A 21,653-nucleotide genomic window follows, 5' to 3' on the forward strand; every position below is an offset into this window, starting at 1 on the left:
ATCGACCTGCCGTTGCCTAGTGTAGCCTAGCGTCTTCTAAGCAGGCGTCCGTCCTCGCCTTCTCTTCTTGTTAGTGCCAGACCTCTCAACCTCGACTGCCAGAGACAACTGGTCAGGCGCGCTCAAGCCTTCAGGTATTCTCGCCCGTCGCTTGCATCCAGCTCCCGTCCTTGTTTCTCCACACAACCTTGCCATTCTCGTGGCTCCCATTGCTACCTGGATCCTCCCAGCTTGACGCAGAACCGTTTGACGCTTGGCTATTTATGCCGCCGGAGCTTGGATAATACGTCGTTGACGTTTGCGCACCTCGTACCGACCAGCGACAAGCTTCGACGTGCCTGACTTTCCCGGTCTCAACATTTAAAATCACGTCACTTCGTTTGGGGGGTGGTCCTTGTCCATAAAGTTGGGCGCAGCGCCAGATCACGACACCGTATCCCAATTGTCAAACGTCTGCGACCACACAGCAGTGAGGCGAGGCCGTCAGTATGCCCTTGGGAGCCGTGAACTTACCTGCCTCCCTCGACGACGCCAGGGTCAAGAAGCTTCCGCCTTCGTCTTACTATATTGCCGACTTCATATCAGAGGACGAAGAACGGTCCATATTGCAAAAGGTACGGAAAACATGTTCCGACGACGTCTGAGATGGCAAAATTGTGACTAACGTACAGCCGTCGCAATCAATAGATAGCTGAAGCGCCGAAACCCCGCTGGAAGCAACTGACTCATCGACGTCTCCAAACATGGCCGTCCGATCTCGTCAACAACAAGCTGATCGATGCTCCCTTACCACCGTGGCTGCAAGAGCCCGTGGTCTCGCGAATTCTTGCCCTGCCTCTCGCCACCGACTCTGATTCGTCCAATCTCTTCGCTGGCAGTCCTCACAACCGGCCCAACCACGTGCTAATAAACGAGTATCCTCCGGGAGTGGGAATCATGCCGCATAAGTTGAGTACATGGTAGGTGTTCACGTGAAGAGCTCCGAATCTCATGCTGGCTACAGGACGGGGCTGCCTATCATCCAGTTGTGTGCACTGTCAGTCTTGGAGCAAGTCTATGTCTGAACCTATATCAAACCAAGGAAGATGGTGCCATGGACCACGAGCCTTTGGGACGCATTCTACAGGAGCCCAGGAGTCTTCTGATCACCACCGATAACCTCTACACCGATTACCTCCACGGCATTGCCGATATTGAGGAGGACGTCGAGCTATCTGCCGAGACGATTATGAACTGGGAACTTTTGCGTTCGCAGGACGACTTCGCTGCCGGCCAAAGCGCGCGAGCGACCAGAACGAGTCTAACATATCGCGACGTCATGCAGGTGTCGAAACTCGGTGCCAAGTTTGGCTTATTTGGGAAGAAGTGACGTTCGAGGCGCTAGTGTGCCTAGAAGACGAAGGGTATCATCCTCCATCTGCTGGCGACCTTGTCGGCGCCAAACTTTTGCGCATACCACTGCTTGGTAGCATCTGCCGTTGTGCCCAAATTCGCGATAATGAACCAAAGAGCACCCAAGAGGGTGCGATTGACAATGTAGGCCTTTGGCGCGGCTATTATGGCGAGGCCCAAGTAGATTAGGCATTCGCAAGTGTAGTGAGGGCAGATGAGATACCGAAAAAGGCCCCGCTCCGGCAAGGAATACTTCTTGAGGCTGGCCAGGTATTTGTGGCATTTATGCTGATGGGTCCAGCCGTAGAGGTACGCGGCGGCCCCAGTGATGACCGTAGGCGACAGCAGGCTCTCCAACCTCGGTCTGGCTGTCTGTCTCAAGGCAGCTGGGAAGGTGAGTGTGTATCTAGAAATGGGATGGAAGGGAAATCCTCACCTGACCCATCGACCCATACGGATACGCTCATGCAGAGATAGAAACCCAATCCAAGCAGCCAATGGACGAACCACATTTTTGAAGATCCCGGCCTCATGACAAAGAGACACTCGTATAATCTTCTCGTGCCCTGCAGCGCCATCAACGTCCAGACAAGTCCCGTCTGCTCGATGCTCATCGAAGGGCCCCCCGAGGCCGCTTGCCGAGCAGCGATGAAGGTCATGGCCGAGCCGCTTTGAAGATACTGCCATGCCCAGAAAGTCGAGCCCGCAACGGACGCGACGTAAAAATGCATAAACCACGAGTGTGGAATCTGACCAAAGGACGTCACCGCTTTGGCGGCTTTGGTGAAGAGGTCCAATTCCTTGGGACCAGCCGCCTCTTTCGTCTTGTCGCCGGTGGTATTGGCCGGCGAGCGGGCGCCGTAGTCCAGCAGAAGACGCTGCGTTGTCTTTGGGACGACTTGGATGGCCAAGACTGCCGCTGTCGAAAGCCCGAAGAATACCTGGCACCACTGGGCCGGCGTCAAGGCTGGGAACGCGTCCATTGTGGTCGTAAGGGAGGTTATGGCGAGGCCCGGTTTGTGATGGCGGCTCGTTGCACGCTACAGTTTACATGTGAGCAGCCCAGGAGATGCTTGCTATACAATGTTGCGGAATATGGGGCACGGTCCAGGGCCGTGGGGTCGGGTTCAATCGGATCAACTGCCAGCCGTTCCCCGGTGGTCATCACAGCACAGGCATCTAGATGCATGTGTACGGCAGCGTACAAGTCAACCTCACCGAAACCCGATAAGTGAGTCGCTCTCCACGACAGGAAGCTTGTTCGGGGGGGAGGGCATTCTCACAGAGTTCATGGCACACGCACATCATTTGGGAAGGGAGGGAGGGGGAAGGGGGATTTCCTCGTGGAATTACAAAGAGTTACATTTACAAGCTGCGGAGGATCAGCACGCTGCGTCTTCCCGCCCGCTCCGCCCGTTCCGCCCGGCCAAAGTGAGGCTAGCAATCGCGTCCCATCTTTTGGTAAGGCGACCCGCGAGGCGCAGTACATCATAAGGCTCTGCCGGCTGCAGGCTGCAGGCTGCTGCTTCTGCTGCCTGCTGCCTGCCTTCGTACCAACTGTGCTCGGTGCGCCTGAGTGTGCGGCTTGTCGTGTTCTCCTCTGGAGGAGCTCAGAAATGCGGCGGAGAGGGTGGTGCCCATCTTTCGCCCTTTGCATTCGCCTCGTTATGTTGTCCCGAGGCGTCGGCTCTGGGCACTCTCCTCCCTTTTTGATGGCTCCAGTACGGGAGTTAGAGCAAGATTGTCCAAGCTATTTGTTTTTCTTTGGGGGGGGGGAGAGGAAAACATGATTTGAACAGGGCGTAGCAATTGCATTTGCCAGGGTGACGTTTATCATGGTAGGTAGGTCAGTGACAGACAGCCTGATCATGGCTGAAGATGCTGCGGTGGACTCGGGTGGCCCGCCTGGTTCGCCTGGCGTTGCTCGCAGGGCAGATATATCATGGACTGTGTTTGGCGGCTTGGTCCGCCTGCCTCCTCGACCCTCATATATATAAGAGAAGGTTTATTCTTACCCCAAGACATCCCATCCTCCACTCTCATCATGAACAATCGAAGCATAGCCCAACCTCCTTTTCCTCTTGGTTTCCGCTCCATTCACCTTGACGCTTTTCGTTTCTCTTCCTGCCTAACTGCCTGCCTGCATGTCAGACTCCCGCTCTCTCCGTAGATGTCAGATGGGAAATTACGCCACAGATCCCGCAGATCGACCGCAATTTTCACAAACATGAGGCTGTCTTGATCATTTAGTTGACCCGGATACGCCCACCGAGACGACAAACCCTCGCACGAAAACCCACCCAATGATACGCCTGGCCTGTTCGTGGTTCCGAAACCGCGTCGGTGCCTGTAATGAATCCCCTTGCCTCCTTCTTGTCTCTGCGACTGGCCTGGCCGCCTGCTATGGAAAAGGCTCGTGAGGCATTTCTCTTTTCTTCATGGATATGTTTTCCCATCCGTCTTGAGTAACTTTTCACTGCCGTGACGTATCACATCTATTAGCAAGCGTGACATTGGTGTCCAATCGCCACGTGGTGACCTGTTCATGTACCCGTTGGTAGTGCAATATCAAGTGTGCCCCTTCCGATGAGGGGAGTGTGTAACTAGCTGGTTGACTGTAGTGTAATATAACATTCTCGACTATAGTTTCGATAGTTAGTGGTAGTTGATTCAGGGGGGAGCGAGGATGGACATGAAGATGGTTCGAGCACAGATTTCTAGTATGGGAATGGGGATCTGTCGTTTTGAATACTCGGAACTTTGCAAGTGTAAATATACGCGGTATTGTACTTGGGGCGAGAGAATCACGATACGGGCCATGTGAGAATAAAACCGTAACAAAGAAGCTCTTGTAGTAAGACTGGGAGGGGCGAGAGCAGTCACAGCACGTCTTAATCTCATCATCATCATCACGAGGTCCGGAAAAACACACAAGTAGCAGCCCAAAGAGCCATAATGTAGCACTTCTTAACGTGATATGGGAGACAATGAATGAGATACTCATCGAGCACTCCAAACTTTCCTAGTTTAGATTTCGAAAACGAAAAATCGATCTAGTCTTTAATCACCCACGCATAAACAGAGAACAAGTTTAGCTAGTCCGCCTGGGCACGAAAGCAGCAATGACTGGCCTACCCGAAGCAGGTCGAAGACCTTTCCTCATAGGCTTCTCATCAGAGCTACAGAGACACACACCTCTCGGTCGATATCCACCCCCCGCAAACCCATACACGAATTGCTAACTACTATCAAACATGGAGAAACCCCTCACCAATACTCCAAAGAAAAGTTTGGCAAAACATCACAATCGGAGGCTCTTACATCAGCCAAGACTTGGAAGTAAGAGAAAACACGACGACACTGCAACATATGCTTCAGGAGCCTAGGGAGACACGAGCAAGCTTTCTCAGAGCCATTCCTCCGAGTGCTGTGGCTCGCTCTCTGGGACTCTGGTTGCTGGGAACGAGCTAGCAGATACTGCTGGCTCAGAAAGTTTCAAGTCGTCAGGTATTCCTGTAGCGGTTCATGCAGTCGCCAGATGCTCACTGTGCCTTATATACAAGCCCAGTCATATACACGACCTGTGCCATTGGAAACGTCTCTCTTTCAGGGGGTGGTGTTTTCTTCCATTGCTTAACAGGATTAACTGATTCAGACCTGCATATTAATATAGCAGGACACAAAAGCCCCTGAAGCGAAATTCAATATTTGCAAGTAGAAAGGCGCTCGCTCCAGTCGCGTGGCACAGAGTAGCTTGAGGAGGCAGCTCGCGTGGGCCAATCACCAAAGACGGAGAATACAATGTCAATCTATTCATCTAATGCAATGTTTCGAAAACAGCCAAACGCCAGAGCTATGCTACGAGGGGAAAGGGTATCTCAGCGCCATATCGAGTGACAATCCGCAGCACTAGCTGCTCTCTATTTCGAGAGCGCGCTTGGTGCCCTCCTTCGACTGCACATACTGGTACACATTGGGGTCGCCACCAGTCAGCTTCAAAAGATGACGCTCATACGGCCCCAAGGGCTCCTCAACCATAGTCCTCGCGGTGGGACTAGAGGGAGTATTCTCCTTTGGGCCACAGTATTCCCAGACCCAGCGACCATCAGAGTCAGCACCGGCAGGGTGCTTTATATACTCTTGCCGATCCTCCTCGGGTTCCCAAGCAGGATGGTGCGGGACCGGATCATTGTAAGCCGCGTTCGAATAGACAAGCCGCCAGTTCTTCTTCATAGCCGGGTTGTCCCACTCTCCAAGGTCATTCAACCCCAGACCCTTACAGGCTAGACGGATACGGACCGATGAATGGATGCGCTCGTTGGTGTCTCTGAGGAAAGGACCGTTTCGAGCCTCCGTGTGAGCATTGACCTGTCTATACAATCCAGGTGAACGGACAATCTTTCCGGCCAAGGTGTAGAGAAGGTTCGATGTTTTCTGAATAGACCCGAGACCCCACGGCCGGAGGGGGTGGTTTTGGCCGTAGACAGGCTCCATAGCCCATTTGATGCTCTTGTCCTTAATTTGGGCCTGGTAAAAGGACTTGGATTGCTGCACGCAGCGCTCGAGTGCGAGGTGGTTAAACTCGACGCCAATGGATGCCAACTGGTCCATCATCCCTGATATCCAATGTTAGCCGACAACGAGAAACATAGTAGACTGGGCTTAGACTTACAGGCAAGAGTGATGTTAGAAATGCCTTGGTCGTTCCAGCCGCCCCCGCAGTTTGAGTGGTTTCCCGGAAACCAGACTTGTCGAAGATCCGTCGATAGCTTGTTGGCCTCGAGACGTTCCCAGACAGCCGGCTGGAAGGAGTAGCGCGTCTCATCGAGAGCCAGGGCCTGGAAGGCGTGTTCGACTCTGTCAGACAGGCTCGTGTCCCAGAATCTGAACTCGCGATTTGATGCGTAGATACCGAGCTTATTCAACCAGGCAATTTGAGGGATGCCAAGACTACCAACTGTGTCCCAGACGGCTGTTTTCACACATTAGTTATTACTCTCCACTAGGCTTGACATCTCTTACCAACTGCTTTGACCTTGATTATCTCCCCATTGCCCTCATTTTGTCGGACACGGGTCATGCCAAGCTGTTCAGGTCAGCATCCAGTATCATTCAATATGGGTCACGTCGAACTCACCTTTTCCAGCTTGGCCCTGTACACCTCCGCTGCCCCTTCACCCTTGGGCTTGTTGTCGAATGGCATCGTCGGGAACTCGTCGCGATACCGGTGGTTGTTCCAGTTCTCCATGTCTTTGAAGATGGGCCAAAAGTGCTCAACGCCCTCGCGGGTTAATAGTCCCAGGTCAGAGATCATGCCGGCGACAGAACGGACAATGTAAGCGCCACGAGAGAAGCCGACAAGGATGATCTCGTCGCCGTCGCAGTAGTTGGCGCAGAGGAAGCTATAAATGTTGCGAACTCGCTGTAGTGTCTGTTAGTATGCCGCAGCTCGATTGGAGAGGATAATAGACGCCTACTTCTCCAAGACCGAGGCCAAAAGCACCGCCAGTAAGGGTGTCGAGGGTGTTGCTGCCCGTGCCGACGCCAGACTCGTACTCGATGACTTGCATCCGGCCATCGCTGCACCTTCGGCGAAAACACCTCGAGATGCGAGTCACGTTTGAGGGGATCTGGAGCGACCCCTTGGGCTTGAGGAGGGTGGGCTTTACGTAGGCACTCTCCCTGAGAGATTTCAGTCAGCGAAGGATGTTGTTGAATATAGGCCGTGACGACTTTGCAACATACGAGTTCATCCAGGTGCCGTCGCAGCACACGATGAGTCTCTTTGGGGAGTAACTCATGTTGGCGGCTGGGGCGGTCATGATGGGCAGCGACCTGGCAGCAAGAAGACGGAACAGGACGTTGTTATCTCGTAGGGTCTAGGCGTAGGTAAAGAGATGCGATGGGCACAGGAGAACGAGCGATGATGCGGCGGCGTGTGGAAAGATGGATGTCGGATCAGAGCAGAAGAGACACAGCACAGTCAAGGGGTTCCCGGATCAGTTGCCGAGTGTTTGGTTGAGTCTGGGTTCTTTGACTGTTGAGTGGATATCGTGAGACTTGCAATCTTTGACTTCCCGGGACGCAGAAGCGGCTGCTCCCTTCTTTATAGCAACAGGGGGCGGACGATGGAAAGAAAGCTCCCGTCCAAGGTATGCATGAGGCACAGGGGAGGCACGAGGAAACAGAGCTAGGAACCCGTAAGGCTACCCTATCAGGAAGCACAAACCTCCAGAGCTGAGGCATTCGCGGGTGAGATCCGGGCATTCCAGAGGAATAGTGACAGAGGAAGCGCGCATGCGCCCGTCTCCCGCGTCGCTCGCTTCCTCCGCCGCCGCTGTTCACTTTCGGAAGGGGGGGAGAAAACAGCCAAGAGCGAGGCTGAAGTCTGACATTGGGAGCACACAATAGGTAATAAGGAAGGACCAGGCAAGCGTTGCGGTGAGGGATGACTCTTTGTTGAGCAAGAACCCGGGGGCACAGCATCTCCAAAGGGGGCTAGAGCAGCTAGGCACCAGAATAAGGGTAAGGTAGGAGGATGGATATCCTACCTTTGCGGCTTGGGCTCTTGCCGCTGTCATTGGTTGCCTTGCGGCTTGTATCATGTCGGGCAAGGCAAGGTACCTTAGTGGAAGCTATGTAAGCGGGAAAGAGCGATGTGGTGTTTTGGTCATCATTTGCGTGGATCGTGGGGGTGGGTGGGTTGCACGGGGCAGGACTCGCTTGAAGGGGCGCGCCTGGCCATTGTTCAGGACTCATTTTTCGGTGGCTTCTTGTGGACGGAAAAGGCATCCATTGACGATTCCCATCGAAAACTTCTGGCAAGAGGATGAGTCTCAAGGTCACTGGCGGAGGTGCTCAGCCTCGATTACAATACCAGTCACCTGCTGTCTGCGGATGGCTGAGGGAAAGAAGAGTCCAGCGTAGGAACGATGCAATGGTCGATTGGAGGGAGGGGGCCAGTCAATTTCCCTCCAGAATCCCGACAAAGCCTCCGCCACTGACATTTTTAGGAATTTCCAGTATAAATCCATCGACCCGCGATAGGTCAGGCTATACAATTGCTGAAAGAGTATGGAAATGGGCAGGCGGCAGTGCCGCTCATCTGCATCTTGCTGAGCCATTGGGGGCGCATTGGCAAGGAAAAGGCGGCACAAAGGGGGGGAGGAGAATCGACTTGTTCTTACCTCTTGGGGCAGGTGACCGGGACGTTTATGAAATTGGCGAACCAAACGACTGCAGACGTGGTGAGTGAGATAAACAGTACATGTAAGCAATGGTTCGTGGAGGCTCTCGGCTCGGACAGTGTCACTGTGTGATGTTGCCAACCGGGTTCTGGAACTTTGTTGCCGTTGTCGGATGCGCGCAAGATATAGACAATTGGACGACTTTACAAAAAACGTCGTTGCAACATAAAAAACTAGGCAGATGAAGTCAAATGACACAAGAAGTGAGGACGAGAATCACATAAACGAAGCTAGAGGAAGTCTACTCGGTTCATCGTTCGACGACTCTCAACCTCGACGGGAAGGCCGTATTGCAGTACCCCGCCAAAAATGACTACTTTGAGCATCACGAGATGTAAGAACAGACGGGGCGCAACGAGACCCAACCACCTAGCCAGCCCTACAATCGGATCGCCCAGTCCCGCATCTCACCTCAGATTCAGAAACCCTTTCCCTGGACAAATCTTTCGAACCGCGTCATCGTCAATAAGCATTCGCATTCGTTGTGGGACCTGAGCCAGATTGAACTTTGGAGTCACCTGAGATCCTGGGAGGAGGGGTGCGGCGGGCATGCCGAAGTATGGGACGAACCCTCGAACCTTTTACAACATTAGCCAAACTCTGATATACCTTTAGAAGTTTAGCCATCGAGAGAGAGAGCATTCTACCATCCGTATCCCCGTCTGATTGTACTCTACACCCGACAAATACTAATACAGTTGCAGTGACTCCCAGCCACAAAAAACCTCGTATCTCTGCAACCCATCCATATCTGAACTTATTCTTTAACACCCCATTCCAAAATCACGCAAACTCTGATATTTCCTACATGCGATCTCCCCCCCCCCCCCCCCCCCCCCACCACACACACAAACAAACAAACACCATCAAACCCACACCACACCACCACACCCCCCACCCCCCCCCCCCCCCCACACCCCCCCCCCCCCCCACAAAAAAAAAACCAAAACCTCGCGATTCAAAATCCATGATATTCATACCCACCCGTAGCCCACCCCAGCAATCATGCATACCAGCATGCTTACATGAGACGATTCTGCAGGACTAGCTTTCCATCAACTTCGCCCAGATCGTCTAGTTGGTTAGGATGATACGTTGTGGTTCTTCTATACAGCGATCCGTGTTGACGGCGGTTCGAATCCGCCTCTGGGCAAACCGGAAATTGATTATCATGATTAGTTTCACTTTTTGAGTTCTCTGTATAATTAATTTCCTTCTCAAGAAGAGTCTTTCTTCTTCTTTTTTTTCCCCCGTCCTTCCTTTTCCCTGTGCCAATCCTGTCTCGGATTATGTCTTTCATCATCCCTCCCTTCTTGATGCATCACAACCCAACCATCATCTGTCCTCACAAGACTCACCACAAAACCACAAAACGCCAGAGACAGATGCATCCTTGATGTAAGGTAGGTAGCTGACTCTAGTAACCGACCTGTCGGTCTTGGCGGGCCAACCCGTCCGCGCCCTACAACGCCATCGCCGCGGAACTCCCAACCAGCCAATCACGCCAAGAAAGCAAATCCAAAGACATCCTGATTCGGGGGGTGGAAAAGCTCAGCTACTGCAGGGGACGAGCTAAAAACCTTAATTATCGAAAAAGGGCTTTCTACAACCGCGCCATCTCATCTTTTCCCAAACTCACCTTACCTCATTTTAGCCCAAGTACCTCGGCTGCTGCGAAACCTGCCGCTCAATAATCTCGCCCAGCCCTACAGGATCCGGGCGTGGGCGTCGCCGTCGCGAAATGTGACGAGTCTCTTGCAGTAGCAGCGGCGGCGGTGGCGGCGGAAGCAGGGAGACGAAAGTCAAACCCGACTTCACCTCATGAGATCACACAAGCCCGAGACAGACGAGTCTGTCGTTCAAGACACCATCAGTCACCGGATGATCCATCATAACACTTTAGCTGTTCCAAAGTAGTTTTGTTTGGTCTCTCGGCCCGTCGTTGTGATGGCGGTCTGTCTATTGATTCCTAGCCGCTATGCTTTAGGCATTCGAAGATGCCAACATCGCCCCGATTTGTGGAAAAGAAAAAAAGAAAAAAAAAAGGCACAAACACATTGTGGGTATTGCATCGTAGTCTGCTGAGCGCAACATGCAAAGCCGGCCGTATCATTTTGTGTAGTACGGATTCTCTCATTCCAGTACTGCAGCAGTTTCTCTGCCGCGAATCTAATGCAGGTGGTTCCCATTGAACCCTGCACTGTATTTTCCAGACCTCGTAAACCCAAGGTGCTCAAATATGCTCAAATCAAGTACCGCGCGAGAAAAAACCCCCCTCCCTGTCACGGAGGAACTAACTCAATCTTCCCCAAACAGAATGCCGTGGTGTTCTGCGCACAGCTGGTCGAATCCAAGCCAATACACAGTCCCGTTGTCGTTGGCAGTATCTGACCAGGCGCCGCCATCGTTCTCCCGAATGTCCTTGGGGTATGGGTGTGCGGGGTACCACACTCGGCCGTCAATCAGCTCAGGCGCGTAGTGCTCCTCCTGATGGAACCAATTGATAGCGGAACGGATCAGGGAGCGGCCGTAGGGAAAGAACCACATGCGAGGCCAGAACATGTCCAAGGCTCCCTTCTCTCCGGTGACGTGTAGCAGCGGGAAGGTCTGCTTGGTCACAATGTTGGCGCCAAACTCGGACTTGCGGATCAGCTCGTTCACCGTCGCGCCCATGGTCTCGTCTTCTGTTGTGTTGAAGATGCGCTTGAGCGACTTCATACCGTCCGCCTGCATGTGCAAGCTCCAAGGTACGAAACTAGAGCTATTGCGGTAGTTTTTTGATATCTCGACAGAGTACAGGGGGCCGGCGAATTTGCGCCAGTCTACCCACTCGCCATAGCCAGCCCAAGTCTGGAACATCAGACTCCAATAGTCCATGGCGATGTGGAAGTTGTAACTGTACGCAGGCTCCAGCTGAGGAACCCAACCGTCTTCTGGAGGTTGCATAACGGTGGTATCAGGGTTTTCCTCCTTTTGCATCTGGATTCTCTCAAGCTCCTGCAGACCCCAGACATCGCTCATGTAAAACTGGTCGCTTTCCCTGAACTCGTATTCAGGGTCGTACACCTCGTTGATCAGGTCGAGGGTAGCTCGGAACATCTCGCGGACCTCGTTGATAGGGCCCATAACAGTGCCGCTATTCAGCCATCGGGGATGGTTGAAGGCCATGTCTTCGCCGGAATTCGTGAGGGGGCCGAACTCGCGGGCATCCATATTCGGCACCGGGGGAACCGCCCAGCACGCGGGACGCCGCCAGTCCACGGGCCAGCAGACCTTGTCGGCGCCGAAGAAGACGTGTCGGCCCAAGGGACCAGCCAGACTCTGGGCCCTTTCAGGTCCCAGTTGCTGGATGATGCGCTCGTCTTCCTTGGCTGCGGCCTTGAAATATCTCTCAATCAGGACATCGGGGCCAAATTGGAGGAGGACGTCATAGCCGTCAATCATCATGAACAGATCATCGTTGCTGGATTCAGGCAGGTCCTCGAGGTACTTGGTGACGACGCGAATCTTTGCCAAGTGGGATTGGGCAGCGTCGTTCTCACCGGTGCCATTCCATCCTGCAATTACTGGCGCACCGAAGCGGTTGACGGTCGATGAAACCAGGGCGCGGCAGAACTGAAGGTTCGGGGCGCTGGCGGCGATCAGGAAATGGAATCGGCCGGTGCCTGGGGAGACGGGTTTGGCTCCCTTGGTCGTTGGCGCGGAGGATTTGCTTCCGGTGGGAAGAGAAGCTGAGATTTCGGACTGTGGGAGGAAGCAATTGTTAGCTCAGTGTCAAGGGTCAACAGCTACAACGGTTTTCTCAGAGTCCCGCATCGAGGAGTTCGGTCGAACTTTCAGCTGAAGTCGGCACGTGGGCGCATTCCTGTCACTCTTTGGGGGGGGAGGCTGCCCCGGTAGTCGGGGAACTTGCGACGGCGATCAAAAAAACGACAAGAAGTCTGAAGTAACGACGGGAAACAAGAAGAAGGAAAGAAGCTTACCCAGCTCAGGTTCTCCGGGTAGAGGGACTGGGAGAAGATGAGGAGCGCGGAAACAATGACGAAGGCAGCTATCAGGATGAGCCTGCGGCCTTTCAAAGCCATCAACATGGGTGCAATTCGGGTTTCATTGAGCTGCCGGATTGGCTTGAGATCCAGCTTGGGCGATTTTGGGGGGTTGACAGGCGGGTACGCGAGCTAGTACAGCGCAAGGTTGCTTCGCGGCGGCGGCGGCGACGACGATGAGGCAGTGTCCACGAGGGGAGGTCGAAAGTGCAGCTTGGGTATTATAAAAACGGTAACGGACCAAAGAAGAAAAAAAACACCAAAGGCCGGCAACAATGATAGTAAGGAAGGACAGTAGAGAAGAAAATGCACACTCTCAGTCGAGGATCGTTGTCGTTAAGGGGTTGGAGGGAAAATGAGAAGAGGAAGCAACGAGTGAAAGAGGTTGACCGTGGCAAGAAAGGCTGGGTGACAGATGCCGGATGGAGATGGGCGGGGAGTTTTTTTTTTTTTTCTGGCTTGAGGGTCAGGAATTGCCAAGGCCAAGTCCAAAGTCAGTATTCCCAAGAGCTGTCAGGTCCGAGGAACAAGAGACGCCCGCTGCCGCTGAGAATGCTCCTGTCTTCCCACCCTCGTGGTCAAACCCCTTGGCCTCGGTATCGTCTACTTTTGTCTTGGGAATTGCTCTCCTCGGTAAAGACAGGCGTGTGGGTGGTCAGGCGCCGACACGAGAGAGGTGGAGAGACAGACACACACGCAGTCGACTGACACGACTGCGAATTGAGCCGCACTGAGGTTGAGGTGGTGATTTCCAGCGCAGGTACCTCTGGATCCTTGAGACGAGACTCGGAGAGCGTCGAACGTCCTGAAGAGTCCGGGGAAGACGCGGCGGAAAGGAAATTGGAAGCAGGGCCTGGTTTTGTGGGCCAGCTGCACAAGACCATTCGCCCAAGATTGGATTGGGCGGGCGGGAGCGTCGGGGGGGGGGGGGGGGGGGGGGGAGGAGAGTGCGGGAGCGGGGGGGGGGGGGGGGGGGGAAAGAAGGGGGGGGGGGGGGGTGTGGGGGCGGGGCGAAAAAGACAGGCGCGAAAGGTGGGGGGGGGGGGGGGGGGGGGGGGGGGGGGGGGGGGGAGACCAGGAAGAATAATATTGATACAGGGCGGAATAAAAGGGAGGATTAGGGAAGAAGGAAGCACGGGCCTGGAGTGACGACGACCTGGAGGGGCCAAGACCAAGTAAGCTAAGACCAATGTATTTTGATGGTGGTTTTTAACGATGTCTCGTTGTTGTTATTGTTGTTGTCGCTGCGGCGGTGTCGCAAATGGTCTGCTCAGTGCAGGCAGGAAGGAAGGGGTGGGTGGGTGGCATCAAAGAAGCGTCGGAGCGGGAAGCAGCCACGCAGCCCAGGTGAGGTGCGGAAGCAGGCGTGCTGGTGCAGGTGCGAAAAGTACTAAGGCAAGGTACCTTCCTCGGAGAACAATTAGGGGGAGGGACTGTGCAGCGTGGCGTAGCGGGACGCCGGGACTGGCGGAGAGGGAGGGGATGAAGGAGAGGGAGAGGGAAAGGCCACCGTCCGTCTTTCATCAGTTTGTCAATCTCATGGAACCTAACGCATGACTTGAAGAGTTGATAGACAAGAGGAGGGACCCCTCGCGTCTTGGGCGATGCGAGGAGAGGGACACGCACACAGGCGTCTCACAATTGCCGTCCTGTCCAGACTCCAGCGGTGGCCGTCGCATGGCATGGCTGGGCTTGTCATTGTTCTGTCCGCCGGTACTCTGTACGCGTGTACGTACGCATAGGAAATAGCCTACTGGGTCCAGTCGTGGACACCCAAGGATCTTTGGGGCCATCGGGATATGAAAGCCATGGGGAGGGGCGCTAACAAGCGCTGGATGGCATTGGCTGGTCCAGGGCCGGGCTTACGGTGACGGTCTGATGTGGTGGCTCAGGACTCAGTGGGTGAAGTGGGTGACGTGGGTGAGCACCCAAGATATCAGACTTGCCGTGTCGTCCGGCTTGGACGCTTGGTATCGCCGCATCGGTGCCGCATCGGTGACGGTTGAGACCTCAGTCGTGTTTGCACGGCGGCACTCGAATGACTGACCGTCTGCCACGATTGCCTTAGCTCTGCAATGTGCAGCTGTTTGTGCTACCTATGCGCACAGAAGGATTCGTGCTGCTCGTCAGAGTCAGACAGAGTGACAGACAGACAACCCTCCTCCCTGTAGGCCTTTGCTTGGCGCATTGCTTTATTTTCTTCTATCTCGCCGGTTGCCTTACGCACGGCAGTGGACAAGGAACCAACATGTTGCCAAAAATGCGAGACAACCATGGAGTCGGGGCTGAGAGGGAGGGCGCACTGTCTCGTCGTCGATTGTGGCTGTCCCGGAACCGCCGTTGGGGACCAGAATACCACTTTGAGCATGCTCCCGCCAAGAACGTCCGCTGCTAAGTGGCTTGACTTCCATGTCTGAGATGGGCTACCGACCATTGCAAGACTGCCCACCCGGTTTGGCTGGTCCGGAGTACCAGGCGCCGACGTCCTCGTCGATTCGTCCGTCGTGCTCCCTTGGAGTCTTGGAGTATCATTGGTGCGTGCTCTCACGTCTCTCACCTGCCGGTCGATATCTCACACGTTGTGCGCCGCTCCGTAGATGGAGACTTGGTCCTGAATAAAAATCAATGGGTAGAGTCCAGAGAGCTGTAATTGCGAGCGGCACTTGTATCTCCACGACGGTTTCATTGTGTAAATCTACTTGCCGCTAGAATGCGAAACTGTGGATTAAGAGAGATAAGATTCTGATGGCGTGCTGAGGTAAGCGGGGCGACGTCAATCTGCACTGGTGCAGACACTGCAGCAGACTGCCCGGAGGAAATAGAAAGATGACATAATGCTCGAAGTACGTACGGACCTAAACCTATTCGTGTTGCTCCCGGTCAGTGTCTCCACTGCATCCCGTCCGTCCCCCCTTTCCACTCTCGTGCGTGAGGCGCAGCCACAATCTTCCTCCACCGACTGCTGCAGTGCTGCTGCTGTCATGAGCCCCGGTGTCTTGGTTCGACATGCTGCTGGTGCCATGCTTGGCCCGACCATACCTACATACCGACCTTTGCTTCTTGTCGTCATTTCCCGCCCTGCATCTCCTCTCAGCCAGTCGCATCCAACGTCTTTGAGCTGCTTCCCGTTTAATATTTTCCCTGCTTGCCTACGCGGCTTGGCTCTCTCCCCCTATTTGCTGTGGCTTTCTCGTCACCTCTTGACGGTCCACCGCCCTCCTCCTCGCTTCCACCGTTCCGCTCCTCCCCAAAGCCAAGGGAGGGAACCAAACTCAAAATAAGAAGAAAAAAGCTGGGCATCGCCTGATGTCGGATTTGTCGGCTCTCTCTCTCATCAGCGATCAGTCGCATCCCGCCCAGTTGTTCACTGACCACTGCAGCTGCATGACTATCTCTTCTCAGGCCCCCCTCCCCCTCTGTGCGGCGGCTGCAGGGCCACAGACGAAGAGAGAGGGCGAGATGAGACAGGCATCGCCATGCTGCCACGCGCACGTCTTTCGACTCGTCCGGAGCCCCCAACACCCTTACCTAAACCTTGAGTGAGACCTGCCAAATATACCTCCCGTGCGATGACAGAACACACGGGGTACCTTGGGTACTTAGCGATGATCATGGGCCGAAACCTGGGAGCAGCCACAGACAGAAAACGAATTCTCCAGATAGATTGCAGCTCCTCTCCGCGGGCGCCCCCCCTTCGGCTTGCTCGCTCGCCTCTCATCAAGCTAGATTCTTCCCTAGGATGCTGGACCCTGCCTAGAGCCGCATTTATATGAGATCGGCCAGTGATGATGAATCTCCCACCCACACGCTGGGATCGTATACATAAGCACCCACCTCCTAGAGTCGTTTAATCCCCACTTTTCCGCCTGCTTTTTGGCTTTCTCTCGATATGAAGAAAGGACGACAGTTGGAGGCTTGGAAAGTCCGTGTCTAACATCGGTTCAGAGGCTCGTGCATGCGCAACCCTGATAGCTCTATCTAGGTCTGAGGCCTTTTGGTCAAGAATTGATAGCAGCGCGATAGATGCAATCATGCACCGGTCGCAGCAACTGGAACATGTGTGGAATTTCTCCCAGTGATACAAAAACCCTCGAGACTTGACCAAAAAACAAATAAAAATAAAAAATAAAATAAACAAAATAATATATTAACTACAAATATAATAAAAAATTAAAAAACAACAAAAAAAAAAAAAAAAAAAAAAAAAAAAAAAAAAAAAAAGGGCTCGCCTAAGCGCAATTAAACGTGTTCCAGAGCTTGATGGACTGATCCAGTGATCCATCCTGCCAGACTCGCCTCAGCTCCCTGGAGCTGCCCAGCTGGGTGTTTCCAAATGCTCCATTTCACTTTATCCAGGTTTCTTCATGGCCGATGATACTGATCCGCCGACCCCAGCCAAGGACCAAACCACGTAATTGGCCAACCTGGCGGCAGGTATTTGCCTTTTGCCCCTTCATGAACTTCTCCCAAGTAAACCCCCCACCCCGGTCTGCCAGAGCCCTCCCTCCAATTGAACCACCTCCCCGGTCTCTCATCCCGCAATTGCACTGTATCTGGCTTCCCTCCTTCATTAATTGGCCCCGTTTCGCCAGGTTCTTACCATAGTACTCTATGCCCCCCCTCCCTTGCTGTCCGGCCGCACCAGGATGAATCAGGGCCCCAGGCTGACGCGGCTGCCAAGGGGGTTATGGGGGGGGCCAATATTTTCTCGAGACAGGCTGCAGTTCGGACGCGAAAAAGCACCCGCCACCGCACTGTACATCCCACCTTGGGTCCGTCGGCCTTGTTATCCAACCCACCAGTGAGAGAACTCTCCCACAGGTTGAGTGACTTCCACTCTTTTCCAAACCCGTGAGGCCCTCCAACCCCCCCAGCGACTACGTAGACCATGGATGAGGATAGATTACGATGATGACCTGGCAGCCACTGATCGATGATGGAGACCGACTCCGAAGCCCTGTCAGTGTTCCCGCCCACCTTATTCCAAGTACACAGTAAGAGACGGTATAGGTGATCGACCCGCGAAGGAAGAGGATCAGAACGGGGAACACGAGACGTACGCTCTGCTTTATGTACAGCAGCACGCTGTAAACGAGCCGGCGTCGCGGTGAGTCGGCCGGTAGGACTAGCTGCCGTTTAGCTCAAACGGGTTAACGGGCGGACTGATCCCTCTCAATGTACATCACACACAAGCCAGCGATAGCGACAGCGACAGCGCAGCGCGACAGCGCGAGCGAGGCCGTTCGAGGGTGACGGGGACGTATCGAGACTAGACTAGCCGAACCGGCCAGAAGTTGCCGTGCAGTTCTCACCAAACGCGCAAGCCTGGGTTTGATGGACGGTCGTCATTCTGACTTTTGTATAGTATGGAGTGTGAAGCGTGCGTATGCGTGTGTCCACGAGGCCCTCTGTCCACTATTGCTCGTGTCGAGATGCCGTATCCGTGGCTGACTCTCCTTCACTCCCTTACACACGTCGTAAGCTTTCACCTGAGGGGAAACCTACGTGTATGAGATGAGAAGCCGCGATGCCGGTTAGTTTCCATTCAATAGACTCGGGGAAAACCCAGACAGATCTGTGAGACCCCTTGGCTACACTGCACTGCTACTCTACCTACGGATAGTGGCGGGTCAGGTCTTGTTTCTGACTTTTCCTTGTCCCTACCTGTCCTGGCGTGGTGTGCTCCTCCTCCCCAAAGTACCTTTACTGTTTGAGGAAGCTCCCTTGGGTTAGCCAGACCAGCCAGGTACGTGTGTAATTTATTCTCCTGTGCCAGGGCCGGGAGGTGGTTGTAAAGTCACCAACTCATTCACTCATTCGCTCAACTCAATTGCTCATCTCACTCAATCACCCATTGGGGGATGCATCCGTTGGGAGTCCAGCACGGCAAATGAACGAAGAGTGGGAGCAGGAAAAGGAGGATTGGCAGACTGGCAGTGAGCAATGCCGCCAGCCGAAACGTCATTGATGCCAAGCGCGGAAGCGAGAAAGATGCCTGTTTGACTATCTCGGCATCCTCTGCATCCTGTTCTTGTCCTTCCACCCCGGTGGGTCATGTCTCCTCTGCCATCCCTCCCTCTCCACCCTGCCCTGTCCTGTCTGTGTAGGTATGAACCTCTGAGATAGGGATACTCGTGGTGTAGTTTGTACTCGGTCTCCGTACCGTGCTTCCCACTCCTATTCCCACCCTTCCCTTTCACCTATCTGTCTCCCGTGCCCGCCTCATCACCAGTCCACCAGTCCACCACCACTCACTTCAGTCCCCATTCCTTTTCTCTCCCCACGTCTTTTCAACGCTTCCAGTTCCTGTCGTTCCCTTTCTAAAACGTACCTTAATCCCGTTCTGCCCCCCTGTTCCCACACCCTTCTGAATACCTACCTACCTACATCGCTGCATCGGATTTAGCTGGTGCCTCGCAAAAGCCTGCGATCCGAAGTCTTGAATTCATTAACAGCCTGTTCCACTAAGCAAACTGCCTTGTACGGATACCTCCCGTCTCTGTTATCCGCCCCCCATTACCATTACACCCACTTCCTACCTCCTACCTTACCTCACCTCCATCTTCCCAGGTCCCTACTTTTTATTCCTTTTCCCTTCATCCATATTGCCAACCACACTCCTTCGATCGCTCTGCCTCTCGTTTGGGCCTTTCTCTTTTATTTACATTTTGTCCCATTGTCCGCCCGCCGTTCCTCCTTTCGTCGCTTGTTAGTCCGATTTTTTAAGCTCGACTACCTGACGCACGCCCGTTTGCCGCACAAAAGCCCCCCCGCCCGCTCGGGACCGATCTACGTCGTGAAACCAGGACAGTCGTCAGCTTCCTCGACCACCCCCCTAAGCGACAGGGTACTTGTGGACGAACACACGGTCTCTAAACAAATAAACGAAAGAGGAATCCGACACCTTGCGACGAAAACGGGGAAAACCCAAAAAAGCTCACCTCTTCCCGACTCAACTCCCAAACCCACCTGTTCCCGACGACTTTGAAGCAATGGCCGAATCTAGCCACCTCAAGAGCGAGGCTCGACGGAGCGAAGAGGGCCACGGCCTCCTCAACGGCGATGAGAAGCGAATCGAGGAGAGCTACGATCTCGAGGCCAACAGCAATCCTGCCACCGAACAACAGGCCAACGCCGACAGAGTCCGCAATCCCGTCGAGTATACCATCTCACCACAGGTCAAGTTTGGCTGGTTGAGCGCCTATTTCATGTTCAGCTTGGTTTTGACCCTCTACAACAAGTTGATCCTCGGAGCGGTATGTGAATTGCCTCCTCATCTGCAACCGCCAGCTCCAAAGTCTAGTTACAATTGTCGGGAAAACGAGCAGCGGTGAAATGATGAAAATGCATTCTTTCACTGAGCTTTCTCTGACTTTCGTCCCAGTTCCCCTTTCCGTGGCTTCTCACCTCGCTCCATGCCACGTGCGCGAGTTTGGGTTGCTACTGCTTGCTCCAATGTGGCTACTTCACCATGTCCCATCTGGGACGCCGCGAAAACATCATCCTCCTCAGCTTCAGCTTGCTCTTCACGACCAATATTGCCGTCTCGAACCTGTCACTGTAAGTAGCCAAAATCCTTCATTTTGGGGTCTGTCCTGGGCTGCGCCGCATGATTGCGCACTTTCCGCCGGAAGAGGCGGATCTCGAACAGACTCGGCAAGCTCCGGTGCTAATTCCCTGCACAGTGCCATGGTCTCCGTACCATTCTACCAGGTCCTGCGAACTACCGTCCCCGTCTTCACGGTTCTCATCTACCGCGTTGTCTTTGGTCGTACCTATGAGAACATGACTTATCTCACGCTGGTTCCCATCATGATTGGTGCTGCTCTGACCACGATTGGAGAGTATACTTTCACCGACCTGGGTTTCCTGCTCACCTTTGCGGGCGTGGTGCTTGCCGCGGTCAAGGTACGTTACTTTGGGTTTGCCCATCTCCCGTCCATCCATCATCCGAAATCTGCGCTCTGTCGAGTTTGCGGAGAGTTGCCCCCCGGTGGCTCCAATTGGGTCCGCCATCTGCGCCCTCTGAAACTCGGCCAGCGAACCTTCGTCCCATTTACAGTGGTACTGTCAATGCATTCACAGGTGCTGACGAGCATAATAACAGACCGTTGCTACCAACCGCATTATGACCGGCCCCCTCGCTCTTCCTGCCATGGAGGTGCTGCTGCGCATGTCGCCCTTTGCGGCTATGCAGTCTTTGGCCTGCGCCATCGCCGCCGGCGAGCTCGGAAACCTCAACACCATGCGTGTTGAAGGTAACATCAGCCTCGCCACCCTTGTCGCTCTTCTCGGCAACGGCATTCTCGCTTTTGCCCTCAATGTTGCGTCTTTCCAGACAAACAAGGTTGCTGGTGCTCTGACGATGAGCATTTGCGGCAACCTTAAGCAGTGCCTGACGGTTGGCCTCGGCATCATTGCTTTCGGCGTCGAGGTCCACCTCTTCAACGGCTCCGGCATGATCCTCACCATGATTGGCGCCGCGTGGTATAGCAAGGTCGAGCTCGACCGCAGAGCCCGCAAATAAACTGGCTCGCATGGACTGGCGAACTGCGCATCACTGCGCGTGTAATGAATATCAGTAACGGCCGAATATTGCATAGAATCGGGCGCAGGCAGAGCCGGTTCAGCCTGTGAGGAAAGGCGTCTGGTTGTATCAACCAAGAGAGCCGCGGTCGACGCCGTCCGCAGCTATGGAGCTACGGAGAGGACGAATCATCGCAAATCACGGCGTCAGGAAACCCGGATGACTAGGGCGGCGCCGGCGGAAGCCGATCAAACCGGCGTCAAAGCCGGCTCGCTTCCGCCTCTCCGCCATGGGGTTTCCCCCTGGCCGGCGCATCGCACTCTGGACACGATGACGCCGCGTGTAAGATGGAGCCGAGTGCACCCGACGAAAGAAAAAAGCATGCATGCCGCGGCCATAGGGTTCGCGCATCGATTTTATACCCTTCGCATGGAGTAAAGG

General features: G+C 54.2%; 5 protein-coding genes across 5 annotated transcripts; 2 read left to right on the forward strand and 3 right to left on the reverse strand.

The window, feature by feature from the left end:
• Positions 1 to 488: 488 nt before the first annotated feature.
• CORC01_02067 (calpain) lies at positions 489 to 1,369 on the forward strand (the record flags this gene model as incomplete). The annotated part of the gene is made up of 3 exons (XM_022613719.1): positions 489 to 614; positions 688 to 927; positions 1,004 to 1,369. 3 exons carry the CDS (start codon positions 489 to 491, stop codon positions 1,367 to 1,369), a joined length of 732 nt encoding a protein of 243 aa, XP_022479810.1.
• Positions 1,370 to 1,675: 306 nt separating this feature from the next.
• Positions 1,676 to 3,033, reverse strand: CORC01_02068 (3-oxo-5-alpha-steroid 4-dehydrogenase; the record flags this gene model as incomplete). Its single annotated transcript, XM_022613720.1, has 3 exons — positions 1,676 to 1,764; positions 1,829 to 2,432; positions 2,947 to 3,033. The coding sequence occupies 3 exons, from the start codon at positions 3,031 to 3,033 to the stop codon at positions 1,676 to 1,678; spliced, it is 780 nt and encodes a 259-aa protein (XP_022479811.1).
• A 2,268-nt stretch (positions 3,034 to 5,301) lies between these two features.
• On the reverse strand, positions 5,302 to 7,214 carry CORC01_02069 (uncharacterized protein; the record flags this gene model as incomplete). The annotated part of the gene is made up of 6 exons (XM_022613721.1): positions 5,302 to 6,008; positions 6,065 to 6,364; positions 6,415 to 6,478; positions 6,530 to 6,814; positions 6,870 to 7,074; positions 7,138 to 7,214. 6 exons carry the CDS (start codon positions 7,212 to 7,214, stop codon positions 5,302 to 5,304), a joined length of 1,638 nt encoding a protein of 545 aa, XP_022479812.1.
• A 3,723-nt stretch (positions 7,215 to 10,937) lies between these two features.
• CORC01_02070 (uncharacterized protein) lies at positions 10,938 to 12,730 on the reverse strand (the record flags this gene model as incomplete). Its single annotated transcript, XM_022613722.1, has 2 exons — positions 10,938 to 12,383; positions 12,623 to 12,730. The coding sequence occupies 2 exons, from the start codon at positions 12,728 to 12,730 to the stop codon at positions 10,938 to 10,940; spliced, it is 1,554 nt and encodes a 517-aa protein (XP_022479813.1).
• Positions 12,731 to 19,677: 6,947 nt separating this feature from the next.
• CORC01_02071 (triose-phosphate transporter) lies at positions 19,678 to 21,212 on the forward strand (the record flags this gene model as incomplete). The annotated part of the gene is made up of 4 exons (XM_022613723.1): positions 19,678 to 19,941; positions 20,070 to 20,245; positions 20,371 to 20,593; positions 20,793 to 21,212. The coding sequence occupies 4 exons, from the start codon at positions 19,678 to 19,680 to the stop codon at positions 21,210 to 21,212; spliced, it is 1,083 nt and encodes a 360-aa protein (XP_022479814.1).
• Positions 21,213 to 21,653: the final 441 nt, after the last annotated feature.

This window comes from Colletotrichum orchidophilum, assembly GCF_001831195.1.
Source record: "Colletotrichum orchidophilum strain IMI 309357 chromosome Unknown Scaffold_11.1, whole genome shotgun sequence".
Lineage (NCBI taxonomy): Eukaryota > Fungi > Ascomycota > Sordariomycetes > Glomerellales > Glomerellaceae > Colletotrichum > Colletotrichum orchidophilum.